General features: G+C 35.4%; 1 protein-coding gene across 1 annotated transcript in view; it reads right to left on the reverse strand.

Moving 5' to 3' along the window:
* The window catches only part of LOC132160207 (receptor-type tyrosine-protein phosphatase C-like), a 53550-nt gene extending 32857 nt beyond the window's left edge, over positions 1-20693 (reverse strand). Inside the window, exons 1-6 of the mRNA XM_059569948.1 lie at positions 20601-20693; positions 20476-20497; positions 20136-20420; positions 19608-19802; positions 18942-19055; positions 18664-18795 (exon numbers count right to left, since the gene is read on the reverse strand). Of these exons, the coding sequence (XP_059425931.1) occupies positions 18664-18795; positions 18942-19055; positions 19608-19802; positions 20136-20420; positions 20476-20497; positions 20601-20693 (841 nt within the window). The remainder of the gene's footprint in view (positions 1-18663; positions 18796-18941; positions 19056-19607; positions 19803-20135; positions 20421-20475; positions 20498-20600) is intronic.
* Positions 20694-20948: the final 255 nt, after the last annotated feature.

Genomic DNA, 20948 nt, shown 5'->3' on the forward strand with positions numbered 1-20948 from the left:
CGTGCACAAACAAAAGCAAAACACAACATAAAATCCAGGCCTGGTCCTCTCTCGTCCTTCACTGTCGTCGCTCCTCTTTTGTATCCTTCCGTTCTCCTCTGTGGGACTCGAGACCGGTGGGTCGAGCAGGTGTCGCTCATTTCCCAATCACTCCACCAGCCTCACTCCGTTCCCACGGCTCTCGGCCCGCCCCACTCATCACAGTGTCTTTGTTTTGTTTTGAGTGTATGGTCAATAAATAAAAAACATTAAAAAGATGGGCATACAACCTGTTTGTCGCGCCCCACTTGTAATTTCACCCTGGAGCCCAAGACCGGTTGCCCACTGAAGCTAAGCAGGACTGAGCCTGGTCAGTACCTGGATCAGAGACCTCCTGGGAAAACTAGGTTGCTGCTGGAAGAGGTGCTAGTGAGGCCAGCAGGGGGTGCTCTCCCTGTGGTCTGTGTGGGTCCTAGCGCCCCAATGTAGTGATGGGGACACTATACTGTCAACAAGCACCGTCCTTCGGATGAGACGTTAAACCGAGGTCCTGACTCTCCGTGGTCAGTAAAAATCCAAGGATGTCTTTCGAAAAGAGTAGAGGTGTGACCTCGGCATCCTGGCTAAATTTGTCCATTGCCCTCTGACCATCATGGCCTCATATGAATTGTAGCTAAACGTCTAGCATTCTTGTCTTTATTTAACTTTCTTTTTGCAAAACCACTCAACTGACGTCTGTCCATTTTGATTCATTTTCTGTAGCCATTAAAAAAAATTACAAATTAAAAACTAGTCTGACAGATTGGGGACGGAAGGGGGGACTGATAGTGGTCATGTAATCTTTATTTATTTATAAATATTTATTTATATTTATATTTATATTTATTATTATTATTATTATTGTTGTTAAGTTGGTGTTCATAAACGAGTTACAGTCTCTCAAATGTCTGACGCATGGTCAAGGGATCTGGCGTCACTTTTTTGACGCACTGGGTATACCTTTGGCGTTATTTTATAATGTGCAGGTTAGTCCGATAGACTTCTATAGAACTCAGCAGCATTTAAATTTGACGTCTTGGGTCAGCACACCGCAACGAGACTAAATAAATAAAAATAAAAATGAATAGGTTACAAAAAATTATATAATGACAGAGATCGTTTTTATCTGGCCCTCCAACTTGTTTTTGAGGTTTAAAAATCCTCGCAATCTGATATCAAAGTGCTCTCTGTGCAAAGGCTTAGCACGTTCATCAGTGGTGAGTTTAACAACACTCAACTGCAGGTAAAAGAGCATTCAGCGGTGAGTTTAACAACACTCAACTGCAGGTAAAACAGCATTCAGCGGTGAGTTAAACAACACTCAACTCCAGGTAAAACGGCATTCAGCGGTGAGTTTGACCAAAGCAACGCTCAACTGCAGGGAAAACGGCATTAAAAGGTGAGTTTAACAACGCTCCAAGGCGCGTGCAAGTAAGCAGTTTAACCGTTTTCTTACAACCCATTCTCGCTTATCGCTTATTCATAGTTTATCACTATGAAATCACGTTCAAGAAGTCTCATTCAGCACACATCACAATACTTGCCATCAGTTTACATGTGCCACAGGTTCGGTGAGTATATGTAAATACGCTCTTTTAATGCCTGTTATAAAATGTATTCTGTCTTCTTTATTAATCAGATTAGTGCCGTATTGTTTACTCGCTGTATTATATCAGTCATCCGAGGCTGTCTTTGAGTTTCATTGCGTTTAACTAAATGAACACACCTGCTAACTAGTGTGATTAAACTCTATCGGTCACATGACGTGCCATAGACTTTCAATATATTCATTTCAGGTTCAAAGATGTAAATTTGTAGTAAAATCATGGTAACCACGACACGTACAATAGTAACAAATTAAATTTGAAGTTAAAACCCAGGAACGGGACATTTACCATGTTTTTTACCACAGTAACTGTAGTTTTACTATGGTATATTAATAGTCAATCCAACAATACAATAATCATCAAACTAACTATGGATTGTACAACTGTAATGGTCGTTTTTGATGTGCTTTTATATGACAGATATCACACATTTACTGTACCATGCTTTCGATACCTTTTTATGTAAATCCAAAAAAGTAAATAAATAAAAGGACACATTTTTCCCCTCTTGCAGTTCATTCATATCAGTTTATATTTTAAATATTTTGCTCACAAAACATTATTAAAATTCTGTTGATAATTCTATTTTATTTTACCCCCCCCCCCCCCCCCACCCCCGCCCTTCTTATATTTATTATTATTTTTATTTTTAGCTGAAAAGATGTAAAGGAAGCAGTCATCCCTGTGGTGTTTGTGGAGAAGTATTCCTTCAGAAATGGAGAAGACAGAAAGCTGCAGAGGCAGACATTTGCAGCAGTAAGTCTGTGATAGTTTTACCTTTTTATCAAACTGCTGTTATAAATTGCACAGCATTTGTTGTTTCTTAAACTGTTGCACTGTCCAAATACCCACACTTGCCATCTTTGCAATAGACCACTTGATTATTTATTTGACGTATTTCCTGTGTTTAGCCCAAGTGTTCGAGTGAGCATAGTGACCAAAAGTGTGTGTCGAACTTTTCATGACCTGATGACAGTGGTTCCCAATCCTGGTCCTGGAAAGCCCCAACACTGCATGGTTTTGGTGTCTCTGGGAGCCACTGCCTTATGGGACACACTTAAGTGTTTACAGAGATTTTTAGTTTTTTTATTATTATTATTTTTTTTATTCAACTTTGCATTTTAAAATAAATTCTAAATCTCTTTTCATTAGTCCCTATTACAGAGGATAATTAAATTTTTGGTGCTTCTAATTAAGTGGAAAAAAAGCAGTTGCAAATGATGTACAAAAAATATATAATTTTCTGTACACCAAGAAAACGTGCAACCCTTTGTTTTACTACCAAATTATTCTCAGTATGTAATTATTATTATTATTATTATTATTAATATTCCACATACATTGGAAAGGTTTCCATGACCAGATCAATTACACTACTGATAACAGTCCTTTAAGCATGTAATATTTTAAAAAATAATTCACATGACTATAGCTTGCTATTATTGACTAGCTTTTAATAATAGATGCATTTAACATTTAATTATACAGCATCTTTACAGAGGCTGCTTTTATGGTCAAAAAAAAAAAAAGCTGCATGTAATGAAATAATATTTCCTTCCTTTCTGTCTTTCAGGACTGTTTGGAGATAATGCTGTTCTTCTCCATCATGCACAAGGACTCACCTCTTTAACTCTTTATACAGGGCCGCGGGAACTAATTTTGAACAGGGGGTGCTGTGAATTTTTTTTTTTTTTTTGACAAAAAACCTATGAGCCTATAGGCCTATTTAAAATACATTTTAAAAATAAATACATTGAGATTTACTACTTTATTGTCATATACACTTCAGTGCACAGCCAGCCAGGGTCTGAAACACACAGACATCAGTTACGCTAGACTGTTTTTGCTGCCTCTAAATAGTCAAATCAGCGTCGAGTCGCGTTCTGTGTAGTACCGCCCCTTTTTGGGCGATTTGATTTCTGTCAAACTGTGAATCGCCCAGAGTGCTCTCATAGACTTCCATTCAAAGATCTTTTTTTTCAAACTGCAGCCACTGCAATGCAATCTCAATGAGTTCTGGGAGGGCTTGCACTAACGTGCTTTCGTCATCGTGCGTAACCTTAACTTGTGCAACTACTGGTGGGAACAGTGACATCCTAAAAACTATTTTTAATTGTAACAACAAGGAAAAAATTAAAAACTACTTTTAATATCTTTATCAAATGTGGAAAAAAAAAACAAAAAAACAGAGAGACGGGGACAGCTATGCAAATTCAGTTGTCAGCTGAAATTGATAAACATCAAGGCGAACGTTACCTCAGCGTAGATTAATTCTATCGTGTCACTGAAAGAAATACCATTCATTCGTTGTAGCAATAAGGATAAATTGGCAATTAAAGAATTAGGACAACCAAGACCAAATTTAAACATCAAACAAGTATCTACAAAGGGCGGGAAGTCGTATAAACAAGTATTTTCGAGGAAGTGGTATGAACAGAGAAAAAGGCTAATAGGCTGCGAAGTAGCTGACGCTTTATTCTGCTAATTTACAGCTGCATTTTGTTACATCGCGAGAGCATGACGGACATTGCATGGACAACTACAGGTGTCACCGAAATGCATCATCTCTCGGAGAAGGTGAAAAAACACGAAAGAGCAAAAATGCATATGGATAGTAGGGAGCAGTGTAATATAAGTGAGTAATTTAAGTAAGCAGTGTAATGTAAGTGAGGAATGTGATATAAATGAGCAGTAATATAAGCGAGTTGTGTAAACAGTGATTTGTGTGACTTCAATTATTTCTTATTAAACTGAAATCGAAGTAAAACGTTTTTTTTGACCACGTCCTGGTGTCAGTCTTCATTTGCTGCTGCTGTTAACATGCATATAAAAACATAAGGAGAGCAAGAGATTGATTCCTAATGTCAGTTTATTTTTAATTAATACTATAGTAGTTCAGTTCCCTTTACATCTTTAACTAGCTGTTAATTTATCAATTGAATGGGTGAACTATCCTCATTAATCGAGCAAACATGTGCCCCCACTGAGAGAACTGGCAGGAGCCGCCACTGCTATAGTGTACTACTTACAATTGCTTGGCTAGTCAAAGCTGATCCCACACTTGTTGCCAAAAAAATAAATGTTACAAGCGCGGCAGCACCATGCTCTTACCTGAGCTACATGCAGGCAGAGTGCCCTGGTTATAGGTGTCCAAATGTCGAGGTGCGCTCTGGGGTCGTGGAGATAAAGTCTCTCATGAGGGGACGAATGTCCAGGGAGTTCAGAATGTCTGTGTTGGTATGCATCAGCGAAAGGTGTGTTAGTCTTTTCTGGGTCATGGTGCTGCGTACCCATGTCTTCAAAAAACGCAAGGCGGAGAAAGTGCGTTCAGATGAGGCCAGAACGTGAGAACGTTTCATTACCACAACGCCGGGGGAAAATTTGAAACTGGATGTTGGCTGGAAGGGCTCGTCTAATCCAATCACGCTAGGTTGGGTTGCGGGTGCTGGGCCTGCCGGTTCAACTGCAGGCAGAGGCAGGCGGACAGACTCCATTGTCATGGTTGCGGTATTAGATTTCTTCGCTGGTGGTTTTCCAAAAAAATCCAAAATCTGTTTCTCTGACATATTTTCTCCTCGTTTCTATCATTAAACTATTTATATTTACTAGTCAGCTGCTGCCAAAGATGGATGTATTCTGCATGGAATGAGCGGGAAACCTCTTTACTCGGCGACCAAACCTGCCTGCCTGACGTTGACAACGTAACTTCCGAACCTGTGTTGATTCGGCCTCAAAATATGAAATTAAAATCCAAAATATACGTAATAGCCTACGTGTGTCAAAATCATTTTCTAAAATATTCATAAGGAATTTATAAATTGTGCAAAATATTTTAATAGGCCTACATTTTTTTTTTAAATCTCCCTCTCGTCACTAGGGGGTGCTGCAGCACCCCCAGCACCCCCACTTCCCGCGGCCATGTCTTTATATCCCCACCACACACAGAAATGCTCCCTTGATCAGTGTTTAAACTTTGCAGTGGTTTGATTTTTGCAGAAAATGCAACTTTGTTTTAATTCTAAGTTCATAATGAATACATTGTGACCTTCCAGCAACCCATATACTGTATACAGAACCAGTGATCAAAACAATAGTTGAAAATAGTATTTTCGTATTGATAAAGCATTGTGTTCTCTTTTTCAAGCTTCATACAGTAAACTTTACTTCTGGTGCTTTTATCATAAAAAAACCATCAGTTCTCATCAGGAGTTTTCGTAAAGGACGTATTCATGCACAGCCATCCCCTAGTTCCAGTCATACAGTGAATGATGTTATTGTCAGTTTTATTTCTGCATTTTTATGTAGCAGGTGTTTGTTTTCATGAACACGTTATCTTTCTTCCATTGTTCGGACAATCAGTGTTGATTTGATGCTGTGCTGATGGAGTTTTATAGATGATATTGCACACTTGACATGCATGTCTTCATGGTTTTTATTTTCTGGGTTTGAAACTGTGTTGTATCACTTTTTGGTCAATTAAATTCTCCAGTGTTCTCTGAAAGACTATCTGTATTTACTCATTGTTTTTTTTGTTTTTGTTTTTTTACAACCCGAATTCCGGAAAAGTTGGGACGTTTTTAAAATTTTAATAAAATGAAAACTAAAAGACTTTCAAATCACATGAGCCAATATTTTATTCACAATAGAACATAGATAACATAGCAAATGTTTAAACTGAGAAAGTTTACAATTTTATGCACAAAATGAGCTCATTTCAATTTTGATTTCTGCTACAGGTCTCAAAATAGTTGGGACGGGACATGTTTATCATGGTGTAGCATCTCCTTTTCTTTTCAAAACAGTTTGAAGACGTCTGGGCATTGAGGCTATGAGTTGCTGGAGTTTTGCTGTTGGAATTTGGTCCCATTCTTGCCTTATATAGATTTCCAGCTGCTGAAGAGTTCATGGTCGTCTTTGACGTATTTTTCGTTTAATGATGCGCCAAATGTTCTCTATAGGTCCAGGTTAGCACCCGGACTCTTCTACGACGAAGCCATGCTGTTGTTATAGCTGCAGTATGTGGTTTTGCATTGTCCTGCTGAAATAAACAAGGCCTTCCCTGAAATAGACGTTGTTTGGAGGGAAGCATATGTTGCTCTAAAACCTTTATATACCTTTCAGCATTCACAGAGCCTTCCAAAACATGCAAGCTGCCCATACCGTATGCACTTATGCACCCCCATACCATCAGAGATGCTGGCTTTTGAACTGAATGCTGATAACATGCTGGAAGGTCTCCCTCCTCTTTAGCCCGGAGGACACGGCGTCCGTGATTTCCAACAAGAATGTCAAATTTGGACTCGTCTGACCATAAAACACTATTCCACTTTGAAATAGTCCATTTTAATTGAGCCTTGGCCCACAGGACACGACGGCGCTTCTGGACCATGTTCACATATGGCTTCCTTTTTGCATGATAGAGCTTTAGTTGGCATCTGCTGATGGCACGGCGGATTGTGTTTACCGACAGTGGTTTCTGAAAGTATTCCTGGGCCCATTTAGTAATGTCATTGACCCAATCATGCCGATGAGTGATGCAGTGTCGTCTGAGAGCCCGAAGACCACGGGCATCCAATAAAGGTCTCCGGCCTTGTCCCTTACGCACAGAGATTTCTCCAGTTTCTCTGAATCTTTTGATGATGTTATGCACTGTAGATGATGAGATTTGCAAAGCATTTGCAATTTGACGTTGAGGAACATTGTTTTTAAAGTTTTCCACAATTTTTTTACACAGTCTTTCACAGATTGGAGAGCCTCTGCCCATCTTTATTTCTGAGAGACTCTGCTTCTCTAAGACAAAGCTTTTATAGCTAATCATGTTACAGACCTGATATCAATTAACTTAATTAATCACTAGATGTTCTCCATTCAGCTGAATCTTTTCAAAACTGCTTGCTTTTTTTAGCCATTTGTTGCCCCCGTGCCAACTTTTTTGAGACCTGTAGCAGGCATTAAATTTTAAATGAGCTAATTAAGTGGATAAAAGTGTAAACTTTCTCAGTTTAAACATTTGCTACGTTATCTATGTTTTATATATTGTGAATAAAATATTGGCTCATGTGATTTGAAATTCCTTTAGTTTTCATTTTATTAAAATTTAAAACACGTCCCAACTTTTCCGGAATTCGGGTTGTAGTATTTTTACTAGTATTTTTATTCTTCATAGTGGCAAAAACAAGCTTATTGACAGAGGATGCAGTGCTAATTCTTTGAATTAGTTTTTTCTTTCTGTTTTTATTGCTAGAGTTCAAATGGTAGAGAATGGCAAATCACAGAAACTTTAAAACACAACATAACATACAGTGTTAATGTTAGAAGCTAATCATTTGATTAGAAAATGCACTTGTCTTTGAAAAAAAATCTTATATTTAATGAGAGGAATCGGTTAGATAGAACTGCGAATGCTGGCCATGTGCTCATCGGTATTGCCCAATTTTTGTCAAGCTGAACAACAATAATTAGAGCATTTGCATTATTGTTGGAGGAAGGTGTTGACGTAAATAAAACACAATCTAATAGATAGCAAATGTTATTGATTGTTAACCTATCTATCCCTTCAGCCGAAAAACGAAAGACATTGGTCATAAATGGACAAGGAAGCGTGACGCCGCTGCTCAGCTTTGATATCATTGGTTGTCAATGTCCCTTGTCACCGCAGGATTGTCTGTGGTTGGACTATCTTTTAAACCATATTAAACAGCGCATCGTGTTACAAAAGTACGTTTTGCTGCAATTATCACATTAGTAATAGATTAAGTCAACAATTAAGGGTTGCTATGTTGAGAAACATTACCTCTTTAGCGAGATCCTAACCCTAACCCTAAGCATAACTTCAATGAACTACAAAAAAACCACGCCTAGTTTTCCCTTTCCATAGATAGAACTATGGAGGCTTGTGGGTAATGTAGTTTAAATCGTTTTATTGATGAAATGAAATAAATAATATATTTAATGGAAAACTGGATATCTAAATATTTTAATTGTGTAAACCTCTATGATTTAATTGAAAGACAGAGTGAAATTTGGTATTTTAGAGTGAGCAATAAACTGTCACCCCCATTTTTGAACATAGACGTGAAAGTACACTATTCACACTTAAATTGTTATAATTCATAAACGCTTTTGAATACAGACCAAAGGTTGGTCTCTTTTTAAAGAAGACAATCTGCAGATTATTGCAGAAGTGAAATCATTTAAAAAAATGAAAGCATAAACAAGTTATAGAAGTTTAAATTTACTGTAAATATATTTATTATTTTATTTTTATTATATTTTATATAAAATTAATATTTTAAAAAATATGTTTTAATCCAAAATTTCTATAAAATTAAAGCCATATGTCTAAATAAGTTGTGTTCCAAATTTGAAGTTGATATAAAAAAAATGTAGGTTTATATGCAATTTTGTTTAGGCGTTATACCACAAAAAGCCACCGGGTGCCATTGAAACTCCATTGAATTTTTTGGATGAATTTTTCTGTCACAAATGTATCAATTTCTCTCTCAATATTATGTCTATGACAAAATAACCACCAAATATGGGATCTTGAGACTCAGACCTTTCCAACAATATGTATTTTGTCAAGATTATGAAAAGTTTTGATTCTAAAAGACCGTAATATATTTGGAATATGACCCCTCCCAGTAAGGGGGAGGAGCATGCTAAAAGATTTTAAAGTATGATTTCCACGGTAATGCAGTGTCTGATTTCAAAATGGTTTTCATGGGATGAATTTGGAGTATTTAAGCTTTCAAATGATATATAATTTATGATGATTACTAAAACATGTGATAGGGAAAAAGGAAGAGTAGATTTTTTGTGACAAAGGTCAGAAGTCCTGTTATGATGTATATGTTTTGAGGTGCACTCTTTTTATAAATATTTCTTTTACTGTTCCTTCATAATTTTTAACAACAAAAAGGGGTCAAATATCTATTAAGGAGTCTTAAACCAACGATATATAGTTTGTCATGATTAGATCAGGTTGTATGTAATTGTTTTAAACATGCAATGACAAATGGGCCCACCGGTGGGCCAGTGACAGTTAACAGGTTAAAATGCAAAGTTGAATAAAAAAAATAATAATAAAAAAACTAAAAATCTCTGTTAACACTTAAGTGTGTCCCATAAGGCAGTGGCTCCCAATCCTGGTCCTGGAGAACCCCAACACTGCACATTTGAGATGTCTCCCTGTTCAAACACACCAGATTCAACTCATCAGCTCATCAGTGTAGACTACAAGACCTCAAAAGTGTGTTTGTCAGATAAGAGAGACACCAAAACCATGCAGTGTTGGGGTTCTCCAGGACCAGGATTGGGAACCACTGTCATCAGGTCATGAAAAGTTCGACACACACTTTTGGTCACCATGCTCACTCGAACACTTGGGCTAAACACAGGAAATACGTCAAATAAATAATCAAGTGGTCAATTGCAAAGATGGCAAGTGTGGGTATTTGGACAGTGCAACAGTTTAAGAAACAACAAATGCTGTGCAATTTATAACAGGAGTTTGATAAAAAGGTCAAACTATCACAGACTTACTGCTGCGGATGTCTGCCTCTGCAGCTTTCTGTCTTCTCCATTTCTGAAGGAATACTTCTCCACAAACACCACAGGGATGACTGCTTCCTTTACATCTTTTCAGCTAAAAAAAATAAATAAATAAGAGGGGGGGGGGGGTAGAATAAAATAGAATTATCAACAGAATTTTAATAATGTTTTGTGAGCAAAATATTTAAAATATAAACTGATATGAATGAACTGCAAGAGGGGAAAATGTGTCCTTTTATTTATTTCCTTTTTTTGGATTTACATAAAAAGGTATCAAAAGCATGGTACAGTAAATGTGTGATATCTGTCATATAAAAGCACATCAAAAACGACCATTACAGTTGTACAATCCATAGTTAGTTTGATGATTATTGTATTGTTGTATTGACTATTAATATACCATAGCAAAACTACAGTTACTGTGGTAAAAACATGGTAAATGTCCCGTTCACAGTTACTGTGGTAAAAACATGTTAAATGTCCCGTTCCTGGGTTTTAACTTCAAATTTAATTTGTTACTATTGTACATGTCGTGGTTACAATGATTTTACTACAAATTTACATCTTTGAACCTGAAATGAACATATTGAAAGTCTATGGCACGTCACGTGACCGACAGAGTTTAATCACACTAGTTAGCAGGTGTGTTCATTTAGTTAAACGCAATGAAACTCAAAGACAGCCTCGGATGACTGATATAATACAGCGAGTAAACAATACGGCACTAATCTGATTAATAAAGAAGACAGAATACATTTTATAACAGGCATTAAAAGAGCGTATTTAAAATATACTCACCGAACCTGTGGCACATGTAAACTGATGGCAAGTATTGTGATGTGTGCTGAATGAGACTTCTTGAACGTGATTTCATAGTGATAAACTATGAATAAGCGATAAGCGAGAATGGGTTGTAAGAAAACGGTTAAACTGCTTACTTGCACGCGCCTTGGAGCGTTGTTAAACTCACCTTTTAATGCCGTTTTCCCTGCAGTTCAGCGTTGCTTTGGTCAAACTCACCGCTGAATGCTGTTTTACCTGGAGTTGAGTGTTGTTAAACTCACCGCTGAATCCTGTTTTACCTGCAGTTGAGTGTTGTTAAACTCACCGCTGAATGCTGTTTTACCTGCAGTTGAGTGTTGTTAAACTCACCGCTGAATGCTGTTTTACCTGCAGTTGAGTGTTGTTAAACTCACCACTGATGAACGCGCTAAGCCTTTGCACAGAGAGCACTTTGATATCAGATTGCGAGGATTTTTAAACCTCAAAAACAAGTTGGAGGGCCAGATAAAAACGATCTCTGTCATATATAATTTTTTGTAACCTATTCATTTTTATTTTTATTTATTTAGTCTCGTTGCGGTGTGCTGACACAAGACGTCAAATTTAAACGCTGCTGAGTTCTATAGAAGTCTATGAAAAATAACGCCAAAGGTATACCCAGTGCATCAAAAAAGTGACGCCAGATCCCTTGACCATGCGTCAGACATTTGACGAGTAGAGAGTGAGACTGTGTTGTCTTTTAAGAATTTCAAGTTAATAATAAAACAATTTACAAAAAATATTTTTAAAGCTTGTGTCATGTGGTGCCCCCCAGTTGTTGTGAATGGTTGGTGCCCCTGGGCACTGGCCCAAGTGCCCTTATGGATAATCCGGCTCTGCTGTTCACAGAGTGCTGTATCCATCCAACCTTATGAGGACTGTCAAGCAAAATTGATTCAAGAATTTGAGTGAACTTCACAAGGAATGCACTGCAGCTGGGGTCAAGGCATCAAGAGCCACCACACAACTGGCTACAGTTGTCGTATTCCTCTTGTTAAGCCACTCCTGAAACACAGACCATGTCAGAGGTGTCTTACCTGGGCTAAGGAGAACAAATGGACTGTTTCCCAGTTGTCCAAAATCCTTTTTTCAGATGAGCAAGTTTTGTATTTCATTTGGATCCGTTAGATTATATCATGATCTCTATCAGATATTTTTAGGAGTTTGCCTCCCTGCAATCCCTCCTCACTTCTGTGTTCTCTCTCTCTCTCTCACTCTTCCTCAATGTATACACTCATTCGCACACATGTATATTTCCTCACGGGGTTGGATGTTCAGACCAGGACGGGGGCTATAGACCCGAAGGTTATTGATTTCGGTCGGTCCTTATGCTCAGAGTTGAGGTATCCTTGGCCAAGTGTGCTCCTAACATGTCCAGAACTTCCAGGCCATACTTCAATTATATATATTTATATATAATTATTTTTTATGCTTGTGTACCACACATATGTATTCCATAGCTCATTGGATAAACTAAAACACCACCCATTGCAATGCAACTATATAATGTGTGGATTTAATAATAAACTTTGAAGAAGTTTGTGAACGGACAAAATAGCTTCTTGTTCTTTCAACTTCTTTCCATGCGCTCATGCAAGGACTGAAAATAGTCGGACGGCATTGAAATATAAAGACAAAAAAATATGTAATTTTACAATGAGTTTTGGAATAAAAAAACCGTGAGGCTCAAATATCAGTCTGAAATGGTAAATAATGTTAGCAAAACAGCCAAAAAAATTACCAGGGCTTCGCCTGTATTATTAAACTTAATTAGCATCACATAGATATGCTAGATGAAACTGATGAAGTAGATTATAAATAACGATTAAAGTTATTGTAATATAATGAATGCTTTAATTTCATTGTAATATAATGAATGCTTTAATTTCTCCATGGCGCGAGTGTCGGTTATGGGTCAGCCGTCTTTTTGGTTTAAAAGACACACACACACAAAAAATAATCACTGAATTGTTTGTCAGTGTCCGACTGAGAAAAGGGAGGAGGGGGGGGGTTGAAATTAAAAAAAATTCTCACTAACAATCTGTGTTGTAAAACACTGCATATTTAATAACTGCAGTTGATAACTTTGATGTCATGTCTTGTTAGCTCCTCTTTGCTAGCTATATATTTCATTTTATATATATTTCTATTTCAGATAAATTCTGTTCTTCTGAACTTTCTATTGATCAAAGAAACCCAAAACAACAACAACAACAACAACAAAAAACATAATAATTTCAGCAAATACAGTAACCTACTGATATTAAACTTAGACAAATAAAACAAATAATGCAGGTATATATGAAATTATGCATGCCAAATAATTATAGTAAATGATGCATGGTAAATGTATTCCTTTGTTCAGTTTTGAATATATTCACTACTAAACTAATACAAGTAAGTAATTAGTATTACTACAGAACTGATGTGAACAATTATGTGGAACAAGGTTTTCAAGAATGTCTTGTCTGCATCCATTGGCTCTTAATTCCTGTACTTGTGTCAGTCCATAACACATCTTGTTCAACTTTTCAGACAAGTGAATATGTCCTGATATTTAAACCTCAGTCCTGTATTGCACTGCATTTATGGTCCAATCATTTGTTAACATAATACTGTAAAGCAAGATTTTGGCAAACAATTAATTTAAACAAATCTTTAATATTAAATGCTGACAGAAAAGGTAATACATTAACAGGTGTTCTCTCTCTTCTGTCCCCAAAGAGTATTTGGATGCATTTAATCACATTTAAAAATGACTATCATTACATAATGCAACAAAATCTTTTTTCTTTTATTTTTAAGTGTTAACAAACTGGAAATTTTCAAGTGGGAATTAAGCATAAAAAATAATTTTTGTGGTCACTGTAAAGAATGTACAAATGCTGGTGCTTCCTCTGGATATGCATTCATCTATTCTGATGGTACACTGATTTTAATATACCATCCATAAAACTGCAGCCATCCATATTCACTTCCTGGTCTGTTGTTTTGTCTCCATTCTGTGTACATGCATAGGAACATTCACATATACACAATCTTCATCTTCTCCATCTTCTCCATCACTGTGGAGAGCAATTCCATTAGAAACATTGATGAACATTTGATGAACGTTCACAGAAAACATTGTGTCTTAAGAGTTCAGAGGACAGCTGGGATTTACTGTGACACTGACCGCTTTCTTTTGTGAAGGTAGATTTTGAAGAACACCAAGAGCAGCGCAATTGATATCACAACAATCAGGAAAACCAGCAATCCAACGACAGCCTTATCGTTGTCTGAGGAAGAAACACATGAAACTAGGCTGAATAAACTGCTTCCAGTATGTTGGTACATTTAAAGGTGCAATCTTCAGTTGTTTTCTTCATTAAAAAAGATTTGCACAAAGAAATAAATGCTATATCAGCCTAATAAAAGAAAAGCTATATATATATATATATATATGGCTCTTTTCGGCCATCGTAAAAACTTATACAAAGAGCAACTTTAAAGCACTCTGGGAAAGCTGATACATGAACAGATAACAATGATGGAGCTAAATTGAAATGGCAAATATCTCCTCTAGTTGTGCTGGAAAAAGAAAAGGTTGTTCTTACACTGAGTAGTAGCTTCAGAAGTAATGAAAGCTGAATCTCCTTCTGTATTCTTGGCTGTGATCTGAAATGAATAAATGTGAAATGTGAAAAACTGCAATCCCAACACATGCGACTCTTTGGCTTTAATGAATGACAGATGCTGAAAGACATTAGGTAGGAATCAAATACCTTAACTTTATATGTTGCAAGGTAGTAAAGATCTGAAAACTTAAACAAACATTCGTTCTGTGGACCTGCAGTTCTAGTGTCTCCGTTGTATGTGATTTCAGCTGTGAATGTTCCCTTTCCTCCATTCCAGACGAGATCTGATTCCAGTTTTTTACAATTTATTTCAAGAGAATTGTGAGTAGGGTTATGTACTTTACTTTTTGATTTGAAAATGGGCTCTATCAAACAGAATAAAACAAAACTTATTTTAGACACACAACGACCTTTCATTTACATACAAGCATTTAATTGTAACATTTATGAAAATTCTATTCCACGGTAAATTGTTAACTGATTGTGAAGATTAAATTAATAACAATACACATCATAGATCAAAAAAGCATGAAGGTAAAAAGATTCATTACTCATAAGGACAAAATCTTAATATCCAGAAAATAACTGCAAAATGAAGAAAGAGAGGGAATAGATCTGAGTAAAAGATATAAAACTTACTGTCAGAAAGTGTTGCACGGTTACCAGTGTAAATAACATAATCTTTTTGGTTGACTTTTCCAATAATACTGCATTCATAGTTTGTATATGGCAATAATCCAGTAATACTACAGACTGTACTAGTGCCACTGTCTTGTGTACAGCTCACACCTGAAAAGACAAAATATACCTGAATAAGACACTGAACATCTATTACCTCTACTAATATCATAAAGACCCTGGAGTATTATTACAGATAATGTGTGGATGATAATTTCAGTGATGGTGTATTGGTAAAACAACAGGAAAGTTGGAGCTCTTACGATGATTGTTTCCATCACTGCCAGGGGTTTTGCAGCTGGCTGAATAACGTTCCCATTCAATCCCTGAGCATCGATCTCCCTCGAGTGAAGACCAGGAGATTTCCAATGAGCTGCTGGATAGGAGCTGAAATCTCCCATTCTTTTGCCAATCTGTAAGAAAGAAAAATAGAAATCACAAACAATTCAAAACAAATCTTCACAATACACAATTGTACACAAGACTCTCCATGAGTCAAATACAGATTTACAGTGGTCTTATTTTGACTTGTCAGCGTATTGGATAACATCACATAACTAATATCATTATTTGTAAAAAAAAAAAAATAATAATAATAATAATAACAAATAACAACTTTAAAATGTAACAAACAAGAAGATGGAAAAAAACTACAATTATAATCTTTAGTTTAATCGGTGCCTTGAAGTTTAAGTAAAATAAAAGTGATTTACATTTGATAAATTGATGTGACAAATTAAAAGTACAAAACCAAAGATGTTATAATGTAATGGTGAAAACCTTCTCATTTTTTTATATTATAATATAGAATTAAATGTAAGGACATTTAAATTGTTTTAAATTAACCTTAAGTGTCTTAATTCTTTTTAGGGTCAATGTACCGTAATGTACCCTTTTTTTTTCGCTAGTCACCATGATATTATTGGTAAATATTCCCAGGTGTGAGGAGAGAAAGAGGGAAGAACTTTGAATCAGTGTTGTCTGTATAACAGGAACTCACATTTGAGATAAAGATATACAACCAACTGTACAATATTCTGAATATTTTAAGTGGGTACAGTATATGAAACATGTGAAAACATGTTTAATTATTGTTTTTAAAAACAATATATGCATAATTTGAAAAATAAAACAAGTCTTGTGCATTATAGGGAATAATATTCTGAATATTTTACAGTTGGTTTCCTTTATCTCAAATGGTGTCAGAATTTAATTAAAGTGGGTACAGTATATAAAACATGAAAAATATGGAATCAGTACTGTATATAATGCATTAAATGCATTTCTGAAAAATCAAGCCTCCGCGCCACAAGGATGTTTCCAAGTGTTTTTAGCTTTTATTTGAAATATAACCCAGATTGCACGTCTGATGGCAGATGGAGTATTCTGACAATGACTTTTCATACCTTTTATGGACCTTGTTATTTACTAGGAGGGGAGCTTTTACGGGTTTGGAATCATATGGGGGTAAGTGATTAATGACAAAATTTTCATTTTTTATATTATAATATAGAATTAAATGTAAGGACATGTAAATTGTTTTAAATTAACCTTAAGTGTCTTAATTCTTTTTAGGGTCAATGTACCGTAATGTACCCTTTTTTTTTTCGCTAGTCACCATGATATTATTGGTAAATATTCCCAGGTGTGAGGAGAGAAAGAGGGAAGAACTTTGAATCAGTGTTGTCTGTATAACAGGAACTCACATTTGAGATAAAGATATACAACCAACTGTACAATATTCTGAATATTTTAAGTGGGTACAGTATATGAAACATATGAAAACATGTTTAATTATTGTTTTTAAAAACTATAAATGCATAATTTGAAAAAAAAAACAAGTCTTGTGCATTATAGGGAATAATATTCTGAATATTTTACAGTTGGTTTGATTCCTTTATCTCAAATGGTGTCAGAATTTAATTAAAGTGGGTACAGTATATAAAACATGAAAAACATGGAATCAGTACTGTATATAATGCATTAAATGCATTTCTGAAAAATCAAGCCTTGTGCATCATAGGGAATAATAATCTGAATATTTTGCACTTTTACACACAAAGACTGAATATGATAAACACATGTTTATGAAAGGATATGCTTTGAATGTGATTTACTTGAGATTTGAGGAATTCTGAAAACCATAAAGAATATGTACATATGGAATGCTAATTTGTGAAGCAATATAAAAGGCTATAAATAGCATATTTTAACAACAGTAAACAAACAAATTGCAGCTACATAGCAGGTGTGGTTGTTTTTGTCATAATAATCAATGTAAGGTCGTGAGTCAATCAATTTTATCAGCCTTTTATTAGCCTTCTCTAAAAAGAGACATGAGATTGTCTTAGAAAATGTTTCATTAAATTCACAGTTTTAGAAATTATATTAATGAATTTTTAAAAGAAGCATTAGTAGACTTCTGTCTCTAGCTTAATTATGTTTCTAAAATCATATCCTACGTCAATTTTTTTAATACATTAAAAAAAAAGTTTTTAATATTTTTATTTTTGTTTACATGTTTGAGCTTATATATATTTATTATCATAACAGTCTGAGTAATTCTGCAAACTTTGAAGTGTCAGCTTTGTGAACGTATGATGATTATCTAGTCAGAAAGACTCATGAGCAGCAACCTTTTTATTTTGGGTATGTCATTTGTGTCTCCGTGCCGAAAATGGGGGGTGACCGGTAAGTATTTAAAGGGATACTCCACCCTAAATTGAAAATGTTGTCATTAATCACTTACCCCCATGTGCAGTTCGTCTTTGGAACACACTTTAAGACACTTTAGATGAAAACCGGGAGGCTTGAGACTGTCCCATAGACTGCCAAGTAAATAACAGTGTCAAGGTCAATAAAAAGTATAAAAGGTTGTTGTCAGTATACTCCATCTGCTATCAGATGTGCAATCTGGGTTATATGAAGCGATAGGAACACTTTTTGTAATCGAAGAACTCCATATCACCATGCTGTGTGTGCTCTTCTGTGTCCTCCGCGCCACAAGGATGTTTTCAAGTGTTTTTAGCTTTTATTTGAAATATAACCCAGATTGCACGTCTGATGGCAGATGGAGTATTCTGACAATGACTTTTCATACCTTTTATGGACCTTGTTATTTACTAGGAGGGGAGCTTTTACGGGTTTGGAATCATATGGGGGTAAGTGATTAATGACAAAATTTTCATTTTAGGCTGGAGTATAAGAGTCTAAATACTTTTTAGGGTCAAAGTATTGTAAATTTAACTACAGGTAAACAATGTTTTTTTGTTAGTCACCATGATATTATTGGTAAATCTTCCCAGGTGTGCAGGAGACAAAATTAGGAAAAACTTTGAATCATTGTTGTCCATATAATAGGAACTCACCACATTTGATCTGAATGTCGAGCTCATGACTCTTGATGGGTTGTTTCTCACGAGGATATTCTCCAGTGCAGCTGTACTGTGTGTTTAGTAATAATAACACTGGGGTATTTAAACTATAAACTGTGCCCTTTTCTGATAAATAAAGAAGAGAAAACGAATTCATCGTCCCCTTCTCTGTTTAATCATCAATGAAAATATAGTATGACTACCATAATAATAAAAAAATAATAATAAAAAAATTCAGTTCACAGTCCCATTAAAACATGTCCAGTACTTACTGTTCTTGTCATTGATGCAGTTGATGTTAAGCAGTGCAGCATTACATCGTTCTGGTTTATTCATCCATTCAAACTGAGAGGGAATAGTTTTCTTGAAGTTTATGTGCGGCTTGACTGAAACATAAACATTCAGTTGATTAAAAATAAATAAATAAAATACAGATCAAACTTTTCAAGTCACATCACAAACATGTCAGCAACAAACAGGAAAAAATACAATGAATTTTGATTAAAGGAGCAAACAAAATGTATAATTAAAATGCAATTAAAATTAAAATTATAACATTAGTGTAAAACTGCTTTGTTTGATTTAATTTTGTTATGAAATACAATATATGTTGGATACTTATATGCAAAGAAACCGATATTAAACAGATATTATTAAAAAGCAGTGTTTGAAATGCCATCTACTGAAATGTATAATGTATATAATATTTAATTCAGTTATTTTGCAATTAATGCCAATAAAATTCTAATTAAGAACACTCCTGTGTGTTGTGACCAATTCAAATTCACACTCATGAACTGAAAAACAGTCAATTCTACATCATGAGAGAGAGATTGATTTAACATTCATCATTATTCTACAGACATTTCATTTGTGTTTAAACAGCAGTAAAAAATAAACTGAATAATGATCCATCTGTTTCTTTATTAAATACCAACCTGGGGGCAGATCAACATTCATTGTGTAGTTACATGTGTCCAGTACAACGGTGTGTGTGGATGCACAAGAGTTTTGCTCCGTTATTTCAACACATTCAGTCAGATCCCATTGAATACCAGTGAATTCTCCTTTCAAACACACTTCATTATCTGTCACGCTTGTCACAACAGTTTTTGGAACGGTTTCTCCATTTTCTGTACAAGAAACGAGAGACAAATATAAATACATATTACTTCACAAAATATTTATTCAGCAACAAAATACAAACACAGTTCAAAACCTGACATATAAGAATTGATATTGCTCTCTATGATGTGAAATAAATAAATAAAAAAAGTCCCCAAAGTGTGTTTAGAGACTTAAAAATCACATTTAAAAATGACTATTATTGCGTTATGTAACAAAATATGAATCTATTGAGTGTAAACAACCTGGATATTTTTAAGTGTGAGTTCACTGTAAATTATGTCCCATTTGAGTCTATTTCAGCTTGTTTTAATTCATGCAGAAATCTTTTTCACACTTACTACTGGAAGTAAAGGTGTTGTTTCCACTGAGTTTACAGTCATCCACACTGACGCTGTACACAGTGCATGGTTTTAACCATTCAAAAGGAATTTTAAAGGCAGTCTGGTTAGATATTTGCTCAGTATGGGTCACATTGTGCTTATCCTTTATCCTGATTGTGTACATTTGGTCCTTAGAGCCATTGATATTCACCACATGAGCTTCGTTTTCTTTCACTCTCTCCAAAACGCTGTACTGACCTGTGTGTAAGTGTGTATGAACAGTCACAAACTCATAAGAAGAAACTGTGTCTTGAACAACACAATTAAAGTTGACTTCACACAGCAGACAAACAAATACTCATATGGTCCTTCTGTGGTACCTGAGAAAAACACATATTTAAACGGTAATTATCATAAATCAAGCAATGTTGTCTCAATAAACATTAATAATTATATCAGAGAGCACAAGTGTTGTGGAGTTACCCGTGATGCTGGTGGATGTGTGTAAGGTTGAGGTGGGTTGTGTGGAGGTGAGAGATGTGATGGTCGTGATTGGAGGTGAGGTGATGGAGTCATTACTTGAACTTTGTTGAGTTGCTAGTTGACAATAAAAGATTTAAAACTGTCTGACCAGACTGAAGATGTACTGCAAAGTTCAATTAATGAATAAATAACACATTTCAAGAAGCAAATCATTACCTTGATCTGGTGATAGTGAGGTTTGTGTAGGAGTGTGTGAGGGTGAGGGGCCTGTTTCTAATGTTCATGATATTGAGCATCACTTTATGTAATTCACAAATATATTAAATATATTAATGATTGTGAAATATT

Source organism: Carassius carassius, chromosome 16 (assembly GCF_963082965.1).
Source record: "Carassius carassius chromosome 16, fCarCar2.1, whole genome shotgun sequence".
In the NCBI taxonomy this organism is placed as follows: domain Eukaryota; kingdom Metazoa; phylum Chordata; class Actinopteri; order Cypriniformes; family Cyprinidae; genus Carassius; species Carassius carassius.